Source organism: Malus domestica, chromosome 15 (genome assembly GCF_042453785.1).
Source record: "Malus domestica chromosome 15, GDT2T_hap1".
NCBI classification, from domain to species: Eukaryota; Viridiplantae; Streptophyta; class Magnoliopsida; order Rosales; family Rosaceae; genus Malus; species Malus domestica.
The window spans coordinates 10549892-10574494 of NC_091675.1; the positions used below are offsets into that span (position 1 = coordinate 10549892).

The window sequence follows — 24603 nt, forward strand, 5'->3', positions numbered from 1 at the left end:
AGTTCTGTATTGGCTTTTAAGTAGAATATAAGACTTAGCCGGTATTAGGCTTAGGCTGGCCTTCTTTCTGAGTCGAATTGTGGACACTGGACATGAAGAAGTTTCGATCGGCTTATTAGGCTTCATTAAATCAAGGTTAAGAGGGAGTGAAACTCATCCAAGACTACAGAATGGTCTGCACAGCTTCACTTGATAAATTCGGACATGCATTCTAAGTACTAAACCAAAATCACCACAGCGCTTCGCCCTCACCTCGCTGACTCGAAACAACCATTCCATGTTCCAACTTCCAACTTCCTACCAACCAGTAAAACTGACAGAGAGAGACAAGTTTGATTCTCAAGTATATGCCGTTTTAGCCAAGGGAATGATGCTTGGCATATTCCTTTTTATACATTATTCAATGTCAGAATACCCAGTGCAGGCTGAATCTGAAGCTCTAGGTTTTCTACCATCTATCTTTCTCCTTATCACTACTATACTAGTTGTTTTACTGCTTGTTTATATGGAGGCACTATTTTGCCAAACTTGTGCGCGACCGAGCGGGCTACCGAGTATTGGTGGTGGTAATTTGCAGCAGTGGATATGTTTGTTGCTGGTCACCTAGTTATTCCATGGTTCCATCCATCTGCTGGCTTCAATATATAATTTGTGTTTGTATATGTTGTATATATACATGCAGTATTGTATATTTGACCCATGGCGGACGTTCTGATTAGATGACCATCAACGAACACATTCATGATGCAAGCAATTTATATCTATCTCTCCTGTTCTGTCTCACCATCTCATCGATTACTGGCTTTACAGTTACAGCCATAAAACTAGCTAAGCTTTTCTCTAGCAGTGTTTGTTTAAGTTTTGAAAGTTCCTGTTCCTTTTTATAACTTCTATATACATACATATATATATATACACACATATTATATGTAAATGCTTATGTTTCAATATATATTCGAACGAGGAACATGTATAACTTCAACTCCTTGTATATATACATTGCATATTCAACCGCTAGTAATTTTCCAGGAAAATTATATACGAGACGAAAGCAGAGAAGAGATAGATACAAGAAGAGAGCAGACAGCAGAGGTACCTCTTACAGCATTCAATAAATCTGTGATTGAAATAATCAGCACTTTGAGCTCTGAGGTACAACATTGCTAATTAGCTTTAGCTAGCTACTGCTAGGCCTAGGCACCACCACTGATGCACGAGAATATTCGTCTATGGCCCTGAAACTGGACAGGTTGCTTTTGAGGAGGAGAATTAATGGAATCATCAGCGTCCACCGATGACGAGAATCCTTGCATAGAGTTGGAAGCAGAACCGAGAGTAACAGATTTGTGTCGGCGGTGTTGAAACTGACGACCACCATGATTGGTAATGTTTGTGGTTGTGGACGACTGATCCCGCGGGGCAGATGTACCGTTGACATTATATATCGTTGGAAGATGATGATGTTGATCAGCTGAAGGTGCAGGTTCGGGGACAGAGACGTAACTGTTGCGATCGATGTAGAAGTCAGCGATGTTGTAATGACTAGTTTGACCTGATACCGGTGGTGGTGGTGGTGGTGGTGGTGGTGCTGCTGCTGCTGCTAATGAAGCGGAGGAGGAGGAGAGGCAGATGTACTGGCGGCGAGTTCTGTTCCCCTTCATTGCCTTGTAAACCAGTGGGATTAGACCCTCCATAATTATAATTACCTATTGGATCTCCTCCAGTCTCGTCTGCTCTACTGAAGCTTATCGATCGATCCGTATACTCTCTTAGGCTGTTGTAGGCTCCAGGTAGCTCAAGAGAGAAGAATACTCTTTGCAATATATATTATAAAGAAATGAAATCGCCCGTCGCCAGCTGGCCCTAATTAAATATAAAAAATAGATATATAAGTGTTTGGTTTGTTTTGTGATTCATTGGACCAAGTCCCACGCGCCAGTTTTTATATTTGACTTCATACTTGTAGAATAGGAACCAGGATCTTGAGCAATTTCTTAGGGATCTCGTAATTTTGTCTGTTCATTTTATATCGTGCGGTCAGTTTTCGTTAGGTACTATTCATATTTGAATTTTAAAATTTAAAATTTAAATGATTTCTGACCGCACGATATATGATGAACGGACAAGATTGCGGAATTCCTAGGGAATTGCTCAGGAGATGATCCTGGTTCGTAGAATAGAATGGGAGAAAACTTCTTTCTTTTTTTTTTAATTTTTTAATTTTTAAGGAAACGATAGATGTTATATATTAGGAAATGTCGTTACAAAGTTCGCTCGGTTGGAGAGAAATCTGAACACAAATTTTGACCTTAGGGGGAGAGTCTAAGGTTCGGAGATTGGATCAGATCATTCCACACCAACCAAAACACAAAAAACCTTCTCTATTCCATCATCTGATTTGTCATGCTAATCATGGCTCGTTTAGGATCTCACCCCACTCTCACGACACCCTGCTCCGCGTACCGCACCCAATACCATCTCCATCCCAAGGGCCAAGACCTTTTCATCCCATCACAATAATAAGTGGAAAGGGACATAATACAATACTACACAAAGGCTTTACATTTGTGTATTTATAAATTCATTCTAATTAGTTAATGAACAAAAGATAGAGAGAAGAAAATGAACAACTCGTGAAATGTTCGTCAAACTGAATTTATTCATCATCACTAGAGTATGGAGTAATCGTTTTATCATCCTCCTTTATATTTTGGAAAACAAATTAGCTAGCTAGTTGTATGTGGTCTAATATCATAGTGGATAAGGTGTTGAGTTTTTACTTATGCGTCTTAGGTTTGAAACTTCCTCCTCCCTCTTTCTTAATAGTTTCGAAACTTCCCCCTTAAGTTAATATTAATAATATTTTTAAAATAAAAATAATAAAAATAATAAGAATAATATAAAAATAAGCTAGCTAGTTTTAAACTTGCTAATTTTTTGCAGCTGCCTCTTGCCTCTTAATGATCTATAATCTAATCTAATATGCAGATTGCAGGAGAAGGAGGGTATGTATGAGATGTAATTGTAGTATTACTATACTCTCCAAGTATCTATTTACTTGTACAACACGCAAAACCAACTTTGAAATGTGATTAAATAAATATTAGTCTCTTAAGTATCTATTAGTTTACTTGGTCCAGTCCAGCATACATAGGTTTTTGCTTTTCTTCCACCCACCCGCCCATTGGCATTTGGCCCCGTTTGGAATTTCGCCGATTGCCTGCCCTGCCTCCCTGCCTTTATTTGTTTGTTTGGCAATGAAAGACATCACACCATGAGTCCATCCAAGACCAAGCAGGCAGTACAGTAGCAGTAGCCAGTAGCCACCTTTCTTATACTTTTACCATACCTTTTCAACTTTTACCATTCTTAAGCTTCCTTCCTGTAACTTAGAAAAGAAAAACTCACAAATATGCCTGCATTCGCAGAATTTGAAACACCTCAATTAAATTGAATCGGAGAGAATTTATGTCATACATAACTCAAATTATAACAACTATGGATACAACAGTGCATGCAAGCGGTAATAATGTTTCTCCATTTCCTCCTGCAGGAAAAACGAAACAAAAACAACCACTCTGGACCTGTCAAGGATTGTCGCACTTGCTCTACTGCAACTAGTAACATACCAGAGAAGAGATCAAAGGAAGTAATCTGTGTTATGCATTGAACAGCTCATTCTTGTAGCACTGACTCCAATCTGAATCCCCTGAAGCAAGCAACCCCCCACCGCCATCAGTGCTTATCGACTCAGCAGTAGCACACACTCTTGATGACAACTTAGGATGAATGCCGCCTCCTTCATCATCCAAAACTTCTGCCGTCCACAACTTAAAAGTTACATTCTCATCTTCTTCCCCTACCTGGACATTGAGTTCAGGACTTTGACTTGCTTCTTCCTTTTTTAATGGATCTTTGCCGCACCCATTAATATCTTCCTCTTCATCGGATAAACATCTGCAGCAATCATCTTCATCCATATCGTAGATACGACTCATTAACCCTTCTCTCCATGATATCCTCATCTCCGATTGTGATATATTCTCTAGTGTAGAGTTGGAGAGCCAGGAAGCGCGATCATCCAAAACTTTATGCAATTGACTGATTGAACCGCAAGCGGTGGTTAGACATTCAAACTGGAAACTGGATTCAATCTGATCCTCAATCAGTGCATGACTGTTCGTCTCCGGGGACAAGCTTGCCATCTGAATAGCTTCAGCCACTGAACTCAGTTCAGAATCAAAGTAGTGTTTCCTATGATTTTCTATACTCGAGCCTGATAGAGGAGTACGGATAACATTGCCACTGTCCAGTGAAAACATAGAAAATGGAGAAGTCTCACCGTCATAGCCATAGTGGTGTTTTCTCTCCTCGTCCAAGGTTACAGCCTCACAACAAGGCGTGCAATGTGGAGAAGCCAAAACACCAACATGCTCATTTACGGGCTCCAGAACTTCATGAAAACTAGGAGAAATTGGAGTTCTCCTCCTGCTACAATTAGTAGTACTTCCCGTGTTAGTTTTTTCACATACATCTGAAGAAAATCCATGACGACCTGAGGTTGAAAATGGAGAATAAAGATTCACGGAACCTACAGAATTCTGTAAGCTATTATCGGAATGCTCCTTGTGATCCTCATCCTCTTCATCACACGGTGACAAAAGCCAATGCATTGAAGCTTCAGTAGGTAAAGGAACAACCCAAGCATCCAGATTGCCAACAACCCCTTTGCCAGTTCCATCAACATGACCATCACCTTCATCATCTGCGTCGTCGGCATCATCCTCAAAGCTGCCTAAAGCCTTCCCTTTACTGAAGCCCGAATCATTCTGTCCTACACTGAGAATTCCTTTAGCTCTGCACTTCCTCTTGTCAGTGATCCCTGAAAGGACATGACCAGCAGAATAACAAGCAAGCTTGCTCGTGGACACCACAGATGATCCGCATTGTATCTCTGGAGATACGGAGGCCTGAACTGGTGGGGTTCTACTATTAGATTTGTCAGAATTCTCGAGCACATCCTCAGCCTTATCAGCCTTGGAGTCCAAACCCAACCCAGTCGGTATCTTACTCAAAGGAGTAAAATTTCCATCAATACCATCTGATTTGAGCTCAGTGGGCTGACCTGCATTGCCCACCACCCTTACAATTCTACCTTCCACCTCAGACCCAGATTCTAACTTACTCAGGGAATTTCCATTTGATTTTGAAACTGAACAAGTTTTCGACTTTGGTCCACTTCTAGAAGAATTATTCTTAGATTTACTTGCATTTCGTGAGGTGGGTTTCTCTGGGTTTTCCAAAGCATTGAATTTGGAACGGTTATCCTTGGATTTTGATGGTCTTGTAGGCCTTACAGCAGGAGCTGATTTAGGGGTTTTGGAGAGAGTTTTAGGTGTGTAAAGAGGGGTTTTTGAATTAGAGGAAGAAGAATGAGAGAGAAGGAACCTGAGGCAACCTCGCGGGGCTTCGACCGAGATTGAAGAAGAAGCGTCGCTGCCAGTGTTGCTAGTGCCAACGGTGACGGCATTGAGATCCCGTAGTGGATCTCGACGGCTCTGCTCCTTTTGCTTCTTCTTCTTGTTCGCCGTCGCCATTGGCGGGGCCGGAGTGGCTTTCTTGGCGAGCTTTGACGACAACGATCGGTTCATAGCCTGTGGTGTGGAGGCCGTCACTCAGCAGATCTGAACCAAACCAAATGATTTGAAAATCTGACGGAGGGAGGGACAAGGGAGGGAAGGTGAAGCAGTAAAGGGGAGAGATTTTTCAGAGACCGAGGAGGGAGGGTAAAACCGCAAAGGGGAGTGTAAGTTTTCAGAGGATACTCTCTTCCTAATTTCAATCCACAAAGTTTGGAAATCTAGACCGATAAAATTTGATTAAACGATCATAAATAAGTATCATTTTAAAAGTGATAATAATTTTAACTGTTAAATCAAATTTTAACAGTTAAAATCCTTGAATTTAATGGATTAGCAGGAAGGGATTCTTGCCGTAAGTTTGTAACGGTCTGATCCTAAAGGTACAGGTGTGAAAAAAATTTCAACCATTGACAATTAGTGTACCGTGTTTCCCGTACTCTGAAAATTTTCTTTGTAAAGGAAAAGGTCATCTTCGTTTGACCAACATGCCCATTTATTACTGACATATTTTCTGAAATGCCATCACTTTACCGAGTGCGGCTGAGTGGTGCTTCCTATAGCTTATGACCCACGCCGACAGCGATCAGCTGATCAATATAACGCGTAAAATAAAAGCGGCAGTGAGATCAGCTTTCACGCCACTGCAGAGCGCAGAGCACGAACAAACGTGCAATTCGAATTGAATCATCCCAATTCCCAACCATTTTAATTGGTTCTCGTACGATCAATCCAATCCAATCCAGAAAGTGGTTTCCTTCGACTGTTGGATTGATCCAGACTTTCAGTTTCAGCATCAGCATGGCAGACGGGGCAGAGAGGGAAGCCAAGAAGATCATCATTGACACCGACCCTGGTATCGGTAAGTTGGGATGCTATCAATTTCTTTTCTTTTCTTTTCTGTATGTTTGATTAATCTGTGTTTTATGGGGGAGGGGATCAGAAAATCAAGGGAGGATTCTGAATTTGTGTTTTTATGCCGTCTGCGCATGCAGACGATGCCATGGCCATATTTGTGGCGTTACAGTCCCCGGAAGTGCAAGTGATTGGAATTACTACTATTTATGGCAATGTTTATACCACTCTCGCCACGAGAAATGCCTTGCATTTGGTAATCTTACAACATCTGCTTTTTCTTTCTATCTCGCTTTGCATTAGGCATTTTGTTGACTGTCTTGGTTGCGTACTTGTACTTCGGGTTTAGTTGGAGGTTGCAGGGAGAACCGATATTCCGGTGGCTGAAGGATCTCACGTCACAATAACTGTATGTTCTCAACCCATGGTTCAACTTCTTCTTGTCTTCCCCCTATTGTTTTCTGCCTTGAGCTGTTTTTCGGTTTTGTAGTGTCTTCATATCGCATTTGTTTATGGGGTTGTATTCAATTGAGAATTTGAGAGGCTTTAATGAATTTATAAATCCATGGATTTTTATGGAGTTTAATTGATTTGTAGAGATTCTATATACAATTTTGATTCAATTCCCTCGAAATCTCATGGGAAGAGGTGAGATTTGTGGATGCTTAAAATAACTACGAAATCTCTCCAATTCCCTCTAATTCCTCAACTTTCTCAAATTCTTTAAAATCAATTTCTAATTGAATACACCTGAAATGTTATAAACTTCTTTAAAATCTTAATTGAATACACCCAGATTTCTAAGTATTTTAATAAACTATCTTAAAATTTTAATTGAATACGCCTCGAATGTCAAAGAATCACTTAAAATCTTGATTGAATACCCATAGATTCATTAAAAGAATTAAAATCCCTCAAAATCCCAATTGAATACACCACCCTAAACCAGTATGTTAAGCCATGTTCTTGCATGTATTGACAGGCTACTGTATGTAGATTCATAACTCATCAATTATTTCATCTTTTTCCATGAAAAGAAAGGTACAAAACTTCGTATTGCTGATTTTGTTCATGGTGTGGATGGACTTGGCAACCAAAATTTTCCCCCACCAAAAGGAAAGCCAATTGAACAGTCGGCAGCAGCTTTTCTGGTTGAACAAGCAAGCCTTTACCCTGGAAAGGTCACTGTGGTAGCATTGGGCCCTCTTACAAATATTGCACTGGTCAGATTCTTGATACGTTGCATGGTTTTTTATTTTCAAAATTATTTTTAATCGTTTGTAATACAGTACATCCCTTAATGTAGGCTACTCAACTAGACCCTGCATTTGCAAAGAACATAGGGCAGATTATTCTTCTTGGCGGTGCTTTTGCAGTCAATGGGAATGTAAATCCAGCAGCAGAGGCCAATGTAAGTTGCTTAAACTATTTGCATCTAAGATTCGAATTTTTAAAGACTTCAACTTGAGTTTCTGCAACTCGCTTTACATTTGGAAACCAGATCTTTGGGGATCCAGATGCTGCAGATATGGTATTTACATGTGGAGCAGATATTTTGGCTATGGGGATTAATGTGACCCATCAAGTTGTCTTGACAGGTACTATGTTGCAAAATTTCTAGTCCTTCTAACAAGTATACTTCAGATTTGGGATTTCTAGCACAGCCTTCGAGAACACTTTTCGCAGAGCCTTTAAACCTCACCAGGAGTTCAATCAATTAGCCTGTATGTAAAAATTCCACAAAATCCACTTCCTTGTATAGTTCTTCTGGAAATCCTAAAATACACCTCCTGGAATCCATGCCGGTAATTTGCTGTTTTGTGCCAAATTGATCATTTCTCTGGATAAAGTTCTGGTATCAGTGAAAGCAGTATGTTGGAAATGGCCGCTTGATAATTAAAATTCCTTTAAGAAAACTTCATATTACATAAATCATTATAATCCAGTTTATTTTACTGTCATTATGCTACATGAAGATGCTGATCGAGAAACGCTGGCAATGTCAAATGGAAAGTTTGCTCAATACTTGTGCAAAATTTTGGATGTGTACTTCTCCTACCATCACGATGCCTATAGCACAAAAGGTTAGTTCACTAAAGTGTCGATGAAACCCAAATGGAATGAAATTTCCTTAAATTTTGGACATACTGATGGTTGATTTAATCATGGTGTAGGAGTTTATCTTCATGATCCTGCAGTACTCGTTGCAGCCGTTAATCCTTCACTTTTCACTTACATGGAGGGTGTTGTTAGAGTCCAGACAAATGGCATCACAAGAGGACTCACAATTTTGTACAACAAACAGAAAAGGTAGAGCCCTTCTATTCGTGTTCCAGATAAAGGGTAAAACGGTAGCCTAGTAGAGGTATACCATTGTTTTATATGCATCTAAATCCTGTTGATATATTTCTATGTAACTAATGTCGATACATATAGGTTTGGTGAGGTGACGGAGTGGTGTGATAAACCCACAGTGAAGGTAGCAGTGACGGTTGATGCCCCCACAGTTTTGAAATTGGTTATGGAACGGCTCATTGAGTCTTGAAGTGCTCTGCTTAAGCTGCACATGCCGCGGGTTTGAGCCTCAAGTACTTGGCTCCAGACTCCAGCTGGTTCGTGTTCGTCACTGCTGTTAGGTTGTGTTGTGCTTGCTTGGTGTTTAAGGCATCCTGTTTGTATACTTCTGCAGCACTATCATGTACAATTAATCATGTGCTTCGTACAATTGTGAGAATAAAATGGTTTCTAGTCTGTTTCTTTGTGTTGGTGGCAATGGTTTTTCGTGGTGACAAGTAATTAATCATGGAACTATGTCACCACGTAGTTATCCATATACCTTTGAGTTACGAGAATGAATATGTGATATACAACTCCCGTAGTTATCCATATACCTTTGTTTTGCAACTATGTCACCACGTAGGGTATGATGATGTGGTAACAATTAATCATTTCATTCATTCGGTTGTTAATAAATGCAAATGATAATTCCATCTTATAAATCTATTCCTTACAATTAAACACGCTCAAACTATATATCAACCTAAATATTAATGCTTAAAAAATTAAAATAAAAAACTTTAGCTGGTGGATTCGTCATGTCAATCTACCATTTCTATGGCCGGAATGACTTACAGAGGCATTTCAGCCTCCCTTTGTCACCATTGTATGATTCACGAGTGCCTGTAATTGAACCTAGTGTCATGTGAAATACAAGCTTGAAATCCTTTCCCAACTACTAGACCAGGTGATCACACCACCACCTTTCATGGATCGAGAAGTGCATGTTGCTCCAGCTCGGGTGTTTTCACCACCACCTCCCATGGATTTGTCTTCGACAACTTTATTGCCTTCGATGACTTTGTTGCTAATGAATTCTCTCACCAGCTTCCTTTGGTTCGTTGCTACTGTTCCGACATCTATGATGCTCTGTGAAGATTGTTGGAGTTGTCTTTCCATCATTTTTGAGGAGTTGTTTGGCTGAATTTTTGGCGTAGGTTGGGTGGATGTTTTTCAGCGATGCCCCGACGTCGATCGCAAGAAATTTAAAATTTAATATTAAATAACTTATATATCCTAATATGCAATGACAATGTCAACCTTATAAGATTTAAAAAAAAAAAAATTGTTAAATACATCCCAAATTACTTTTAACATGTATATCAAAAATTATTATCTTATTCAACTTTCTAAACCACTGTTACTCTCCATTATAGAATAAAAACCTAACCATTGAAACTACAAACACGTTTGTTAAGAAAGATTATTTTTGATGAAGAAAACATGAAATTGACGTTTCGAAAGTTTCACCTTGTTCAAAATGTAATGTTACAAGTAGATGAATTAAACTTCATAGGTGTCTCTTCGCCTCGGTTCGCAAAGAAGATAATAATGACATTGTTTCACAAAGCCACGTTCTGATCTGATGATCAGATAATGCTAAATTGCATTTCTGCCTTCAAAAGATAATTTTTACATTTACCCCATGGTGTTTGAGTATGATATATGATGCACATGTAAGATGTCATTTCGTGGGCATCTCAGCCAAACGTAATACTTTATAAGGGTGTGCTATGCACACATTTCTTTTTACTTCTCACATACCTTTTATTGATTTATATTTATTGATCTTCTTCAATTCATTCGATCCGACGATTAAAAATTAAAAAAAATATATAAAAAGTAAAATGGACGTGTGAATCACACCTCACTTTATACCGCCGAATTTAACTACCAAATGGTCCTCACATCCTAAACTTGTATTTCCGAAATTATCATTTTTGAGATACAACCCCCACTGATCAACGTTGATAGTTAGAAAAAAGTTGAGCAGCTAAACAATGATTCAAGGAGAAAAAAAATCAAACAGATTGCTTTCACCATCTATGCTCTTAACCCCTCTATATCGTCTGGAAACTTCTGCCCTTTCACTTTGGTAAGGTTCCCAAGCAGCTTTTACTTTCCTTTGTTTGAATTCTTTGCAGTAAGAAAATTCTATCAACATGCATCTCCTTATACCCTAGGAGCTTTGTTCGGATTCAAGCTTTCCGACGGTAATTGGACGATTCCTCCGACGCCCGCCATCAAGGTTAGTCTGAAACGATTCCTATATTATTCACCTATTGCATGTCAAAATCTGCTTCAAATTTGTGATTTAATATAATTGGGCTTTAGATTTTTTTTTCTGGATTTTGTCTAATCCAATTCAACGATTAGAAATTTCGCTACATTCTTTTGAATCTGAATTTAGAAAATTATATTCGAATTTGTTTTACATCTGATTCAGTTGGATTTAGAGGTTGTGAAATCCAAGATCAGTGGTGCCGCAAAGTGGCATATGAAGCAGGGCTCTTGTACCTGTAAAAACAGAATTCGCTTGTCTGGACTCTCCAGGCACAAGTTCGATTCCTGGTGAGAAGGATGTCATCAATGGTCGAATCTCCCTTTCTTCTCATCGCTTTTATCTATGGGTGATGGTTGTTTCTTCCTTCCGTCACTAATTTACGTCTTGGACAGAGAGATGGCGGGTGTTGGCGGTGGCGGTGTAGGAGGAGTGATATTGGACGAGTGTGTACTTTTTGGAGGTACCAATGTCAACTTGCAACCAGACGCCCACTTTCTGCTTCATAAGCTCCGCCATTCCAACGTTCCTACGGTCGGTACTCCTCCTCCTACTAGTCTACTACTACTTTCCCTTTCGCTCTTTTGGTTCCAATTTTGTCCATCTGCTTAATTTTTCATTTCCATTTATTCTTCTGCCCAATGTAATTCAGCCTGTCATTCTTACCTGACAACTTTCCCTACCAAAATAACGAAATTATTGTTAATTAATCTTTTTTATTCTCTGTTTTGGCTTATCTTTGAATGCAGGGAATTTCTTATGGAGCAGGTCTTGAAGCTCATAAGGTAAAGCTTCTCATTTTCCTCCACATCCTTTGTTGTTACTTACACTTACACCTTCTTCTTCGATCTAAATTAAACAAGGAAATAAAAGAAAGAATGATCACACTATCTGTCTGAGCTCTGACAATATTCAATCTTGTATCTTGTCATATATAGGTTAGTATTCTCAAAGAAATTGCGGCGCAATATTCCATCCATTGCTTCCTCTTAGATGAATCCGCATCCTCTATAGACGATGCTATACACGAGGTTATGCTAGCTTGGCCTAATACCGGAGGCCGGATTTTGTATATAGTATCCAACAACAAGGAATACATGTTTCCTAAACTAAGCAAATGCGGTTGGCTTATCACGCTTCTCAGTGAGTATCGCACTTTCATGTTTTCCCCAACAATGCTTTGTGAGTCAATGACGTCCTGTTGTTGGCTCAACTGCAAATTATCTTGGTTTCAGATGTTGAAGGCAGCACCGCATCCGCATGTGAGAGTTCAAGCACGGTGTATATTAACAAACTACGCGAGTTGCCTTTGACTATTTGCCAAATAAATAGAAAGGTTTTTAAGAGGAACTGCTGTCCATATACTACTATTCCTACTGCCTTTGGCTATTTGTTTTTATGTATTAGACTTTTCTTCTATATTTCTTGTAACGTTGAATCTTATGCTTCACATGGAAAACAGGCATTTGGAAACAGCGTTGTGACAGTTGGTTATATTATGAAGCCGTCTCGTGAAGAGGATTTCGCTAAGGTGAGCTTTCTATAAAATTGAAGGTAATCAGTGCTAGGAGAGAAGAACATATTGAAAAGACAAAAGGAAGAAAACATTGATACTTGGTATCGTGCAAATATGATTGTGCTTTCTGAAACGCTTTGAGTCACTATTCCCTTGACTTTTTGCACTTGTAAAATTACCATGATAGATTGAATGGCTGTAATTATTTAACTGGAAATTCTAGTAATTTTGAGTTGAGGAAATTTATCAGGTTGATCTGATTTTCTGGGGTTGGCATTCTAAGTGATTGTGTGTATTTATGAATCAATCAGACGTATACATGATTGTATTTGAAGCTTACAAGTCATCTTGATTTTTTTCAGAGGGGTGCATTCCCTATGTATCCTACTCAAGATGGGTTGATGTTCGTTCCCCTCACATTTGATCTCCCTCTAGCACCTCAGTTACAAGAAGTTGATGTAGTTCTCCATAAAGCAACTGATGAAATTATATCCATTAATTTGGATGGATCTTTACCATCTTCTACCAGCATAACATACAGCAGGGGAATGCAGGAATTGCAAAGGTAACTTGTTAAGTTTTTCAGTCTGATTTTTTCCTCCATAGAGAGTAGTTGGCTCACTACCAGAAGAAATAAGCATCTTAACAGTATCTGGCATCCCTATTTCCATAGAAGAGCTAATGTGAATCGCGTTAAGACATTAACATGTAGTACTTTTCTCCTATTCCATTGTATGCATAGCATTTGAGATGAATTTCCACTTTGTGGTGTTTATACTCGTGCCTACTTTTGTGACATGGTATACATCAGTAAATGTAAATGCATAAGTTTGTAGTTTATACTCTTCCCGTAAATGTATCCCTCCCTCTAATGTTAGTTTTAGACTTTCTTCTTCATATTCATACAGTCATGATTTCTTGTACTTTGTAATCAATTAACCATTTTGATACCATGCACCAAAGCGTGCCCGGAATTGGAGTATGCAAAAGAGCACTATATAACGTAGTAATGTCCATTTGGGTTGTTTTTAATATCCTTTTGTTTCTTACACAGATATATGGAACATCACCTAGACCTCTGTGTGATTGACCCACTTAGCTCCATTTATCCTGTAGTAGATCGATTGAAAATTCAACAGATTCTACTTGGGTTGGAGGATCTCAAGACCGCCGGTTGCTGCGCAATTAGGGGGCCTAATTTTCTTAAGGTGTGCGTGTGTGCATGTGCATTTTCTGCTTTCACAATGTTTTCACAAGTTAAAAGAAATCTCTTGATATTTAAGTTGCAGATACTTTCTCAGTAAACATTTTAGCAATTTTCGGCATAAATAATCATGGATTTATCCTGTAAGCGTAGTCTACTAAGTCACTGGCTATCTTAAGGACATGATTGAGCTTTTTGTGTATATAACAACAAGAATGGTTTATTTTAAATATCATTTTTATTTATACATGCGCAGGTTGATGATTTTAACCAGTCTGATTTGGTTCAAAGCCTATCTGAAGCCAAGTTAGCTCTTCCAAGTATAGTAAAACCTCAAGTTGCTTGTGGTGTGGCCGATGCTCATAGCATGGTAATGCTTTATTTATTAGTAAAAGAAAGGGATTGTAGTCACATTGCTGCAAATACTATTTTCTCTTTCCCGCGTCATATTGGATTGCATTGAAAGGTCTTTAAATATTTGCTAAATGAATTGAATTGAACTATTGCTGAGGCAGTAATATTGAAATGAGATTTGGGAAGCATACGTGTTTATCAAATTGCTATTTGTTCTTCATCCAAATTCACCATCTCTGTCGTATTGTTTAAACTAAAAATTCAACCCTTACATTACAGGCAATAGTTTTTAGAGTTGAAGATTTCAAGGATTTGACTGTTCCTCTTCCAGCAATTATACAGGTGAAAAAGATTTAATTTTCATTTGATGAATTTGGTATAGCTTCTACCCGATATGTTTGGTATAGGAGTCCATTTGTTCTAACCTAATGCAATGTTTTTCTATTAAAAAAAATAAGTGCTAAAGTTCAGGTATGTTTTGTCACATGTGTTCATGCATGCTAGCTTACAGGGTTTTTCTTTGCAAATTATTGGAATTGCAGGAATATGTGGATCATTCATCAACGCTCTACAAATTTTACGTGTTGGGTGAGAAAGTTTATCATGCAGTTAAGAGCTCTACTCCGAATGCAGATGGTTTGAAAAAATTATCTGGAAGTACGGAGCTCAAACCTTTAGTCTTTGACAGGTGGAACGTTTGCTTCCCCTTCTACTCCTCTACCTCTCCTTTTGGTCTTAGTTTGTTGATACATGTACTCGGTGACCCATGACGTGGTGATCTTTCCTTCGCAGCTTAAAATCCTTACCCACTGCAAAAGGGAACCTGAGTTCTGGAGATGGTAATAGCTCAAAGGCCACTATTGATCTTGAGTTGGTTACTAGTGCAGCTAATTGGCTTATGAGAAATCTTGAGCTGACCATCTTCGGCTTCGATGTTGTTGTGAGTAAAGCTGAAATCATACGTTGATGTGTGGTTGGGATGTTTTGTGTCCCACCCTTTGACCCTCTTTTCCTATCATGTGTGTGCAGATTGAGGAAGGCACCGGCGACCATGTCATTGTCGATGTAAATTACCTCCCATCATTCAAGGAAGTTCCCAACGAAGTTGCTATCCCTGCGTTTTGGGGTGCGATTAAGAAGAAGTTTGAATTAAAAGGAAGAAATAAGTAGCGGCTAGTGTATTGACTCCGCCTCGCCGTGCAAGTAGTTTGTTAATGAAGATGAAGTTTGGTCGTGACAACAGTTTAACGGAAGCAAGAGTTGCTTGTACTAGCCTTGAAGGTCAAGATAACTTGTGTATTTTTATTCCATGCATTGCTCTCTCTGAGAAGTCGAGGATTTTTTTCTTTCTCCCTTCTACTTTCTTTGGTCGTTTTAAGATCATCTTCGGTTTTGATGTTGTTGTACCGAACCTTAGCTGGTTATACCAATATGAATTCTCCGAAGATTACTTATTTTGGAAGTCGGGAATCGTGATTCGTGATACAGGATGGAATGAACAATAGGGGTAAAGTTTCAACAATGGGATCATCGGATCAATTTTGGCAGTTGAAAATAGGTTAGATTTGTAAGAAATTGAACTGAATCCAACCGTTGAAAGACTTCAAATCCATTTATTGGTTGGTTCAATGAACAATAACCGACCCTCCTCCAACCAGATGGTGAAGTGCCCTTACGTGACACCTCTTGGTCTTGGGTTCCAAGGTCGGTGTGCTCCGTGCTGCTGTTGCCGTATTCATATGTGAATGTGGTTAACAAAACCAAAACAACGGGGTGCAGTAACAGTTCAATTCAGCGCAACAACAATGGAGCGGGGGGGGGGCTTTTTCTTAAAAAAAAAGCGAGATTTGCATGAAATAGATAGATAATCATTGTAGTGTCTCAAACCAACAATATCGTGATATACAAACAAAAAAAAACAACACACTTAAAAACGCTATTATTTTGGTGTACGGTGCATCCGTACATGTGAGGGTCCAGCCAAGTCACGCCGAGAGAAGAATGCCCAAGTCCCAGTCCGCGTCCAAGTCTAATGAGGACAAATACACCGAGGAGGGGGAGTATTGTTCGCGTTCAAGTAGTAGTACACTCGCGTGGTTGTAGGGCAGGAAGTAGAAGAAGAAGACGGGAAGTAAAAGAGGAGGGCCCCACACTCCCCAAGAAATCCACGTGGACCAATCCGACTCCGAGATGAAGAATGAGAGTTAAAAGTATAATAAAGTTATAAATAGGCGAGGATCGGGAGCAGCCTGAGACCCGAGAAGTCCTCTCCCCTGTCGTCTCCGCCCCTCGCAGGGCTGCGCTTACTTAGTTTCTCTCTCTAATCTCTGTCAGTCTTCCCACCGGATACCCAACCAAACTAAACAAGATTGCGACAACTCATCCAAATCAAATGGCACAGGGTGAATCCCCGTCGTCCGATTCTCTATCAGATCCATCCCTATCCCGAAACGTTTCCTTCAGTCGCCTCAACGCCCAGGCCGCCGAGTTCGTCCCCAATCGCACCCCCACTGCGCCAGCATCCGCACCGGCAGCGCCTCCTGCGGCTGTGGGTCAAGTCCACGTTTACCCTCCGCCGCCGCCGCCGCCGCCTTCGGGCCCCTTCCATGTTCCGATCCAGGTCGTCCCTCCTCCTCCTCCTCCACCTCACGCGGTGCCGGGCCCAGTTCATCATCATCATCACTTGCCGGTCCAGTACCATCATCACCACCAGTATCATTACTCTGGATTTGGAGACCAGGAACTGGCCGTGCAGCAGAAACAGAAGCATCAGCATCATCAGCAGCAGTTGGGCGAGCAATCTCAGGCGGATCATGCTTCCTCCTCTTCCTCCAAGACTCACAAGCTTTCCGATGAAGCCACCTCCAAGATATTGAATCAGGTTACTTGATAATTCCTAGTCTGTCTGTCTCCAGATCCTAATATTTGAATACCTCCAACACTAACAGTATTTACTTGTGATTGAGAGTTGTTCATAAACCCTCCCTTCATAGTTAGTAATTCCAAATCCCATTGATTGTTGTAAGTCCACAAGTTGGATTGGATATCGGTTTGGTTGGCCTAACATTTCATTTTGCAGGTGGAGTATTATTTCAGCGATTTAAACTTGGCTACTACTGATCATCTTATGCGGTTCATAAACAAAGATCCTGAAGGATATGGTAACCTCTTCTTCTTTTCCCTTACTCGACAATTTCATATGCTTTCAAATGCGTTTTAGGGTTCGATTCAATATCCATTGTTTGAATTTTTATCGTTATTAACTGTTTAATATTCATCCTGATATAGTGCCGATCTCTGTTGTTGCATCTTTCAAGAAGATTAAGGCCCTTGTAAATAGTAATTACCAGCTTGCAAGCATATTGCGCAACTCTTCAAAGCTGGTGAGTTCACTTCATCCTTCTCTTTAAGAAGTAAAAACATATTCCGCCTCACTCGTGTATCAGTTTCTTCGTTTGTCCTTTTGTTTTGATCTTTAACGATGTCATGTTTTGCAGGTAGTTCATGAAGATGGAAAGAAAGTTAGACGTCAGCATCCCCTGACTCAGTTAGATATGGACGAATTGCAAGTAGGTTTTACTTGTATTCAGTACCGTTTACATGTTAGGATAAATGTTTTGGTTTGGTGCCTCGATTTATGCCAAGGATTTTGTGAGTCGGTCTTTTTAAAAAATGGTATTTTAAGAATAACAGGCGAAAGATTTTTTTTTTAGTGTTATAATTCTCTATTAAGGGCTCGTTGTAAATCCTTGTTGAACTTGATAATTCTTGAGATTTCATGAAAATTAAACTCGTGTTTCCTCTTATCATCTGATTTGCATCTGATCTTCTGTAGTCTCGCATAGTTGTCGCTGAAAATTTGCCTGAGGACCATTGCCACCAAAACCTCATGAAAGTGTTCTCTGCTGCTGGGAGGTATCAAGATCACATTTCGTTCTAGATTTTTATTTTTTAACTCAAGTTCTTTAATTCCAAGTAGGATTTGTTTTATTGATCCCAGAGTCTATATAACGTTGAGTTGTTCTTTGACAGTGTGAAGACAATCCGGACCTGCCAGCCACAAGCCTCCAATAGTGGTGCTTCCTCGGCATCCCGATCTGCAAAAGCAGATGGCATGCTTTTCAGTAACAAGGTATGCATACAAACACATGCACACTTGATTTGGTTTGTGCTGGTATTTGCAGTTCCCTACACCGAGTAAATAGTATATATACTGAATAGTTAACAATAGTAATTATAGTTCCTATATAGTTAAAGGTGGACGGAAATATCTCATATCTGGACTCTCTAATTTTTGTAGTTACATGCATTTGTGGAATATGAATCCCCTGAGATAGCGGAGAAAGCTGTAAGTGTTTACAATGATTAGACGTGAATATGGTTTTTGCCATGTTCATTACGTAAAATAAATGTGCATTTCTGTTTTTTTTTGTTAAAAATGTATGTTCCTATTGCACAGGTTGCAGAGCTTAATGATGAGGCAAACTGGAGGAGTGGCCTTAGAGTCCGTTTAATGCTTAGACGAGCGGTATATGCCCAAAACTATATATGGTTCTTTGTTAGGTAGATCACTTTGGTTCCTGAAATTGTAGTTTCTGTTTGTTCCTTTCGCAGTCAAAACTTGTTCAAGTGTGGGGGAAGAAGGGGCAGGATGGGGAAGTGCAGTTAGAGGAAGAAGATGCTTCTACAGCTGAACAACAGGCAAATGAGAAACATTTGGTAGATTCTTCCCAACAGTCAAATGTCCATCCACACGAACACGAAGAGAGAACAAACTCATTGAAATATGTATGTATTTTGTTTTGAGCGTTGCATTTAATTGATAAACATTTACACATGCTAATTGGATGAACTTTTCTCAAAATGGTCATGGTAGCGTAAGTATGGTACTGGAACGTTAGTGTTACATTAGGGATGATAGTTAGCCCCTTTCACTGATGTCAGCCAACAAGCTCCTTGGGGAGCGGGAAAAAATTTGAGAGTTAATACGCATTCTTCACTAAGCTTTTTGATCGTAGATATTGATTTTAATGATATCAACTCAAGTATGATAATCATTTCATCTAGCATGAATTCACCTTACCATAGAAGCCCCAACTATGGCGTATTCACTTTGTTTGTATTATCATTTTACGCTTGTATCAATATAATATTTTTTGCGTAAATTTTCTTTGCCAGGGAGAGGAGCATGGCAATGACAAGGATGTTGGGCAGAGAAAAGGGCGTAATAAAGGCCGTGTCAAGGGGCGTGGGCGAGGTCAATACCATCAGAACCATCATAATATTAATCGTGGAAATCATGCGGGGCATCCTCCTAACAATTCAGTTGGGAGTACGGAGCAGGCAGTTATAACCAAGCAGCCTCCCGGGCCGCGTATGCCTGACGGCACAAGGGGATTTGCAATGGGTCGGGGAAAGCCAGCTACTGTTAATATTGCCTAAGGACTGGGGGAATTTGATAGGGTTTTTTTCTTTGGTATCTCTGTGGCTGCAAAGTACGTGTTGGGGGTGGTGGGAAGGGAAACACTGTCTTGTGGTGTGGTGTTTGATGGCAAAGGTTTTTTTAAGGGCTGTCAATCCATATTGTTGTCTTGAGGCCGAGTCAAAAATAAGTCCTTAACATTTTCTGTTTGTGTTTGCAAATGTGATTGCGTCCTTTGTTTTTATTGATGCAGGAAACCATGAATACCAATACATAGATGGATAAATCATAAATGTAGTCGAGTCAAGAAATTTGGTCATAAGTTAACTAGTGATTGGTTAGGTTTAGATTTTGTTTTTACATCCCAAAATCTTTGTTTTACACAAATTAATCAAATGTGTTATCTCGTGTGATTCAATAACGCGGTATTTTAAACCACATTGTGTGAAACGGATGAAGATTCAAAATTTAGTGCGAGAAAATGGGTTGGCCTTCCCTTCTTGTTAGTGGCACTAGTTTTTATTCATTTGTAAGCGAGAGCCTTTGGCTTCCAAGAAGGGTGCATTTTTGCTCATCGTACTCATCACTTTATTTATTATTTTTATATGAATTTAAATTTTGAGCTTTGTGTATATCTATTATTCACATCTCGAAATTTAAAATTATCTAAGGGTGACAAATAGACGGTAATCACTTACCATCATTTGAGGGCTTAATTATGACTAAATCATTCTCTAACGTATCGAAAAGGAAAATACAAACAAAATGTCCGCCTAAAAACAATTAAGAAAACACCTTTAAATTGAATCTCTTTCTTCGAACTCTGACGGACATATGAAAGTGAAAATAATTAAGAAAGAAAGAAAAACCAAGGGGGAATGAAAGTGAACGGGCATCTACATTTCCGCCTAAAAACAACCTCACAACAAACACACTTGATAAACACAGACGCAGCGGAGGAGGACCGGAGGATACAATCTCGCGAGTTTCGTCCGTCGTCGCGCACGCGCCCACTCTCTCTCGCTCTTTCTCTGTCTTTGAGATTCAGGGGAGCTTGGACTCAAAGGAGTGAATCAGTAATGGCAGACTCAATCACACCCATCCTTCCTAACAATCCTAACCCTAATTACCAGGGCCCAGCAACTGGAACTCTTCCTCCTGCTCCTCCACCTTCATTGTCACTAGATGGATCACCGCCGCCGCCGCCGTCTCCTCCAGCCCCAGCTTCGAGGAGTCCCGTCGTGTTCAGCTTCCCCAAGAGGCCTTCGATTCGACTCACTTCCGAGTTCGACAGCGACTCCTCCGTCTTCTTCCACAAGGTCTCTTGCAAGCTGCTGGACAGCTTCGCCAAGCTGAAGCTCTCCTTCAGCAACAACCACAAGGGCGAACTCTCTCCGCCGCAGTTGACATTTGTCTCCAAGAACCTCTCCGTTCACCACAACTTTGAAGATCAATCTACCCTCCTCAACGGCTCCGTCGATGTTGGCCGGAGATTGCATCTCCGTGCTACCCATCATCTCCAGGTTACCTCCTTAATCCCTTTCTTTCGAATGTAAATTTGTAATGTAATTGTTGAGATCATCCCGCATTCCATCTTAGGCAATTAGGCTTTAGCTTTTCATTAACCATGCCCCATCCAATCTTCGTGTGTCTATTTATGTTTTCGCAAAGCTTATCGACATGAACAAGTTGACTCATTTTTCTCTCATGTCTAAATGTCATGATTGTTCTTAGGCACAAGAAGGAGAGGCAACCGTGGTCGCGAAGCTTGCTGACCCTGGCTATGCACTTGAGCTCTCTTCTCCTGTTCCTTATGTTGGTATGGTAAGTACAACACATGATATCCGCGGTATAATGATGTTATGACACCCTAGTTTTGAATTGTCGTCCGTCGTTCCATTTAAGTACAACTCTAACAAGACCATTTCCTTGGAGTCCTACTGCTGTGCGGAGTCAGTAGTGTTTCAAACTTGTTTCTGTTTTTGCACATTGATCTGTTTTGAGATACACCAGCATTCGTGACTTGGATTGTTGATTTATGACACTATGGCATATTTTGAGAATCGTCATTTGGATTTATAAGTTGGTGTTGGATTTCTGAGTTGGTGTTTTCTTCTTTGGTGTATACTTGATAACGTTCCGTGTTGCTCTCATTTTATTGAATGCTTTATTTCTTTTCCCAAAAAAAAATTGTCCTTTTATGTCATCTTGCAGCATTACAATTTACCAAATAGAAAAATAGTCGTTTTTAAATAATGTATTAGTTTCCTGTTCTTCTTAAAAAGGTCGTACCCAGTGCACAAGGCTCCCGCTTTACGCAGGGTCTGGGAGAGGTGAATGTCGGCTAGCCTTACCCCCATTTATGGAGAGGCTGCTCCCAAGTTTCATGTTCTTCTTAAAAGGAAAAAAAAAAAAAAGTGTCTTGTTACTTCTCCATTCCAGAGTGTCCCTTATTTTTCCCCTTGTTGATTTTTTACTGGGGCAAAAAGAATAAAAAGATCTCGTGGCACCATATTATATGAAATGCATCTCCTTACATACCTAAACAAAATCAGTCCTGTCACTTCTCCACTCCAGAGTGTCCCTTATTTTTCCCCTTGTTGATTTTTTACTGGGGAAAAAAGAATAAAAAATCTCGTGGCACCATATTATATGAAATGCATCTCCTTACATGCCTAAACAAAATCATGGTAAGTTTTATTTATTACCTTAATCACTACGCTGATGCTGCAGCCGAAAGCTACCCTAAAGTTCCCACTGGGTGAAGTTTCTATGGAGGAGAAAGAAGAAGAGGAGGCGAAGAGAATTTTATCGATTAATGGAATTGTAAAAAGCCAAATTTTGAATGGGTTGTGTACTGCTCATTATGCGGATGAAGATTTGAAGTTGCGATATTCATACAAGGTAAGCATTTCATTACTCTGGTTTTCTACATTTGGTGTTTTTCAATTGCACAAGAGGGAGAGCTGGGTCCCCATGAAGGAAAAACAAAAATATTCAACGTCTCCTAATAGCTGGATGAATGCATTTTTCATCATATTGGCGTTTTGTCTCCTAATAGCGCAATGGCGTTCTAGGATTCATATAGCCGACCCCACTTAGTGGGAAAAGGCTTTGTTGTTGTTGTTGTTGTTGTATTGGCGTTTTGTCTCTGTGAACTTTTCTGACAGCTTTGGACTTATTACAGGATGAGGAGATGTCTTTTATCCCAACCCTTTCTCTGCCTTCTAATGCTTTGTCATTTGCTTTTAAGCGTCAGTTTAGTCCTTCAGACAAGTTGAGGTTAGAAATCTTACTTTTTCTTTCCATTTAGGATAGTCTTAAAAGTTTATTGATTTGTTTCTTTTTGTGTTTTGTTTGTTGATTCAGATGTATACATGGGAATAAGTATTATGTTATCTGCTTAGTATCATCATTTATGAAATTGTAATGTAAATCTTGTCTTCAACATTTTTCCTTAAAAGTCTCCAATAGTAAATTGGTACAGCTTGGATTTTTTTTTTAAATGTGTTGCTCGAGCATTTGAAATAATGAAGTGAAAAATGGGTGATTTTCGCGTATAGCTAAGTTGCATTGAATATTACTTCAAAGTAATTTCACCATGCGAGTATCTTGTTATTTGTTTAAGGTTGTTCATCAGGCAGTCATGTATTTGCACATTTTGTCTCCAGTCATCTATTTCCAGACTGTTCGAAGAGTTTTATACTGATTTTGGTGATTTCATCTCCAGCTACTGGTACAATTTTGATTCCAACTACTGGAGCGCGGTATACAAGCACACATACGGCAAGGACTTGAAACTTAAAGCTGGTTACGACTCAGAGGTGCGCCTTGGCTGGGCATCTCTTTGGGTAAGTGCTTATTTCAGGACAACAATTAAAGGCCTTTTTTACTTTTCTTCCATTGTTCCACTTGAAAAGGGAGTTTGGAAGGAAACCCTTAGGCTATGCATGGAAACTATTAATGACACATAATGCCATAATAAGTTGAATTGTAAGAAAAATTTATGTCAATGAAGATTTCTTTGAAGTGTTGATCGCATGCTAAAAATGATTCAACACTTAGGTTTGCGAATTAAGTGCCTCACCGTTGAGTGCACACACCCCTTTTTACCTTTGTGGATGTCACCCCCCATGAAGAAATGATAGGAAACATGAACCTGTTTGTTTCAGGTTGGAGATGAAGGTGGGAAAGCAAAGACAGCCCCGTTGAAGATGAAAGTTCAATTCATGCTCCAAGTGCCGCAAGATGACATTCGATCATCGGCTTTGATGTTCCGGGTTAAAAAGAGATGGGACATATAATAGTCACTCTGGTTGTGGGATGATATGATGTAGTGCCCTTTTATGAACATTCAACTGCAACTCTGTTTCGATATCATATAAATATGATAGTGTTGTTTTATATTTACCAGTTGAAATAATACTTTGATAGTCAGCAGGTGACGGGCAGTCGAGACGGAAAGCTGAGAGGATCTTGGATAAGTACTTATTTATTAAGCAATTGGGTTTAGTTTACACAAATTAGTTGGTCTAGATGAGGTCGTTGCTGGATCAGATGCTGAAGAAGAAGCAAGTGGCTGTATATTTTTGTCATGTGGTCCTTCCCTGTTTGTCTGCTCTGTTGTTCCAGGCTCCAGCTCAAAGATATTACCTTCGCGAGAGATCCCTTTGAAATTCACAGCACATACATCAAATCGTAGATTCATATCAGAGTTCAGTGAAATTCTTGCAAGACATGAAGCTGCATTGGTCGCTATTGGAGCGAATTTGTTAAGATATTGTCCCGTTGGAGTACTCGGAAACAATTGGGAATTGACAATGAACTAATTTTTTTATTTTTTATTTTTACGAGTACAAGTTCTACACAGTGAGAATGTCTGGATGCTAATTATAAGAATGGTTGATGCTATTTACACATTCTTTTTTTTTTTTTACGTCTCACACATCCGGTTAATTTTTATCTTTTGATTTTCTTCAAGTTATTCGATCGGAC

The 24603-nt window shown here is 39.6% G+C and overlaps 5 protein-coding genes, 1 long non-coding RNA gene and 1 other non-coding gene across 12 annotated transcripts; 6 read left to right on the forward strand and 1 right to left on the reverse strand.

Moving 5' to 3' along the window:
- The first annotated feature begins 445 nt into the window (after positions 1-445).
- On the forward strand, positions 446-1797 carry LOC139192248 (uncharacterized). The gene is made up of 2 exons (XR_011576271.1): positions 446-1092; positions 1250-1797. It is a non-coding gene; the product is annotated as an uncharacterized lncRNA (long non-coding RNA).
- Positions 571-751, forward strand: MIR827 (microRNA MIR827). Its single transcript, NR_120977.1, has one exon. It is a non-coding gene; the product is annotated as a microRNA MIR827 (primary transcript).
- Positions 1798-3413: 1616 nt separating the features above from the next.
- On the reverse strand, positions 3414-6062 carry LOC103431358 (uncharacterized). Its single transcript, XM_008369506.4, has one exon. The coding sequence runs from the start codon at positions 5649-5651 to the stop codon at positions 3660-3662; it is 1992 nt and encodes a 663-aa protein (XP_008367728.3). The 5' UTR covers positions 5652-6062; the 3' UTR covers positions 3414-3659.
- A 116-nt stretch (positions 6063-6178) lies between these two features.
- On the forward strand, positions 6179-9246 carry LOC103431359 (probable uridine nucleosidase 2). Its single transcript, XM_029093718.2, has 9 exons — positions 6179-6501; positions 6635-6750; positions 6844-6903; positions 7532-7717; positions 7801-7905; positions 7996-8092; positions 8471-8578; positions 8669-8804; positions 8931-9246. Exons 1-9 carry the CDS (start codon positions 6441-6443, stop codon positions 9037-9039), a joined length of 978 nt encoding a protein of 325 aa, XP_028949551.2. The 5' UTR covers positions 6179-6440; the 3' UTR covers positions 9040-9246.
- A 1484-nt stretch (positions 9247-10730) lies between these two features.
- On the forward strand, positions 10731-15640 carry LOC103456328 (inositol 1,3,4-trisphosphate 5/6-kinase 4). Of its 5 annotated transcripts, none has more exons than XM_008396034.4 (15): positions 10731-10926; positions 11015-11079; positions 11278-11402; positions 11508-11646; positions 11862-11897; positions 12051-12255; positions 12348-12448; positions 12575-12643; positions 12991-13193; positions 13683-13836; positions 14089-14202; positions 14466-14528; positions 14729-14874; positions 14979-15126; positions 15216-15640. In XM_008396034.4, the coding sequence occupies exons 4-15, from the start codon at positions 11512-11514 to the stop codon at positions 15354-15356; spliced, it is 1515 nt and encodes a 504-aa protein (XP_008394256.3). In that variant the 5' UTR covers positions 10731-10926; positions 11015-11079; positions 11278-11402; positions 11508-11511; the 3' UTR covers positions 15357-15640. The 5 variants fall into 5 exon arrangements, with proteins under 5 accessions (XP_008394256.3, XP_028950191.2, XP_008394257.3 ...); XM_008396035.4 differs by having other exon boundaries at positions 10753-10926; positions 11288-11402; XM_029094358.2 differs by lacking the exon at positions 11278-11402 and having other exon boundaries at positions 10738-10926.
- A 601-nt stretch (positions 15641-16241) lies between these two features.
- On the forward strand, positions 16242-19852 carry LOC103456327 (la-related protein 6B). The gene is made up of 10 exons (XM_070814002.1): positions 16242-17067; positions 17266-17347; positions 17475-17569; positions 17684-17755; positions 18022-18101; positions 18219-18318; positions 18487-18534; positions 18646-18714; positions 18801-18974; positions 19365-19852. Exons 1-10 carry the CDS (start codon positions 16579-16581, stop codon positions 19626-19628), a joined length of 1473 nt encoding a protein of 490 aa, XP_070670103.1. The 5' UTR covers positions 16242-16578; the 3' UTR covers positions 19629-19852.
- Positions 19853-20486: 634 nt separating this feature from the next.
- Positions 20487-24527, forward strand: LOC103456326 (outer envelope pore protein 37, chloroplastic). 2 transcript variants are annotated; one of them, XM_029093853.2, is made up of 7 exons: positions 20487-21131; positions 21343-21432; positions 22342-22512; positions 22796-22890; positions 23339-23459; positions 23781-23941; positions 24043-24527. In XM_029093853.2, the coding sequence occupies exons 1-6, from the start codon at positions 20487-20489 to the stop codon at positions 23910-23912; spliced, it is 1254 nt and encodes a 417-aa protein (XP_028949686.2). In that variant the 3' UTR covers positions 23913-23941; positions 24043-24527. The 2 variants fall into 2 exon arrangements, with proteins under 2 accessions (XP_028949686.2, XP_028949685.2); XM_029093852.2 differs by having other exon boundaries at positions 24050-24527.
- The last annotated feature ends 76 nt before the right edge of the window (positions 24528-24603 follow it).

Excerpts from the sequence above, each read along its gene's own strand:
- LOC103431358 (XM_008369506.4), bottom strand. The coding sequence starts at position 5,651 with ATGAACCGATCGTTGTCGTCAAAGCTCGCCAAGAAAGCCACTCCGGCC.
- LOC103431359 (XM_029093718.2), top strand. The coding sequence starts at position 6,441 with ATGGCAGACGGGGCAGAGAGGGAAGCCAAGAAGATCATCATTGACACC. Across the intron at positions 6,502-6,634 it reads TGACACCGACCCTGGTATCG|ACGATGCCATGGCCATATTT; the intron begins GTAAGTTGGGAT and ends CTGCGCATGCAG. Across the intron at positions 6,904-7,531 it reads GATCTCACGTCACAATAACT|AAAGGTACAAAACTTCGTAT; the intron begins GTATGTTCTCAA and ends TTCCATGAAAAG.
- LOC103456328 (XM_008396034.4), top strand. The coding sequence starts at position 11,512 with ATGGCGGGTGTTGGCGGTGGCGGTGTAGGAGGAGTGATATTGGACGAG. Across the intron at positions 12,256-12,347 it reads TTGGCTTATCACGCTTCTCA|ATGTTGAAGGCAGCACCGCA; the intron begins GTGAGTATCGCA and ends TCTTGGTTTCAG. Across the intron at positions 14,529-14,728 it reads CTCTTCCAGCAATTATACAG|GAATATGTGGATCATTCATC; the intron begins GTGAAAAAGATT and ends TTGGAATTGCAG.
- LOC103456327 (XM_070814002.1), top strand. The coding sequence starts at position 16,579 with ATGGCACAGGGTGAATCCCCGTCGTCCGATTCTCTATCAGATCCATCC. Across the intron at positions 17,068-17,265 it reads CCTCCAAGATATTGAATCAG|GTGGAGTATTATTTCAGCGA; the intron begins GTTACTTGATAA and ends TTCATTTTGCAG. Across the intron at positions 18,535-18,645 it reads CTGAGATAGCGGAGAAAGCT|GTTGCAGAGCTTAATGATGA; the intron begins GTAAGTGTTTAC and ends CCTATTGCACAG.
- LOC103456326 (XM_029093853.2), top strand. The coding sequence starts at position 20,487 with ATGAAAGTGAACGGGCATCTACATTTCCGCCTAAAAACAACCTCACAA. Across the intron at positions 21,132-21,342 it reads GTGCTACCCATCATCTCCAG|GCACAAGAAGGAGAGGCAAC; the intron begins GTTACCTCCTTA and ends GATTGTTCTTAG. Across the intron at positions 22,891-23,338 it reads AGTCCTTCAGACAAGTTGAG|CTACTGGTACAATTTTGATT; the intron begins GTTAGAAATCTT and ends TTTCATCTCCAG.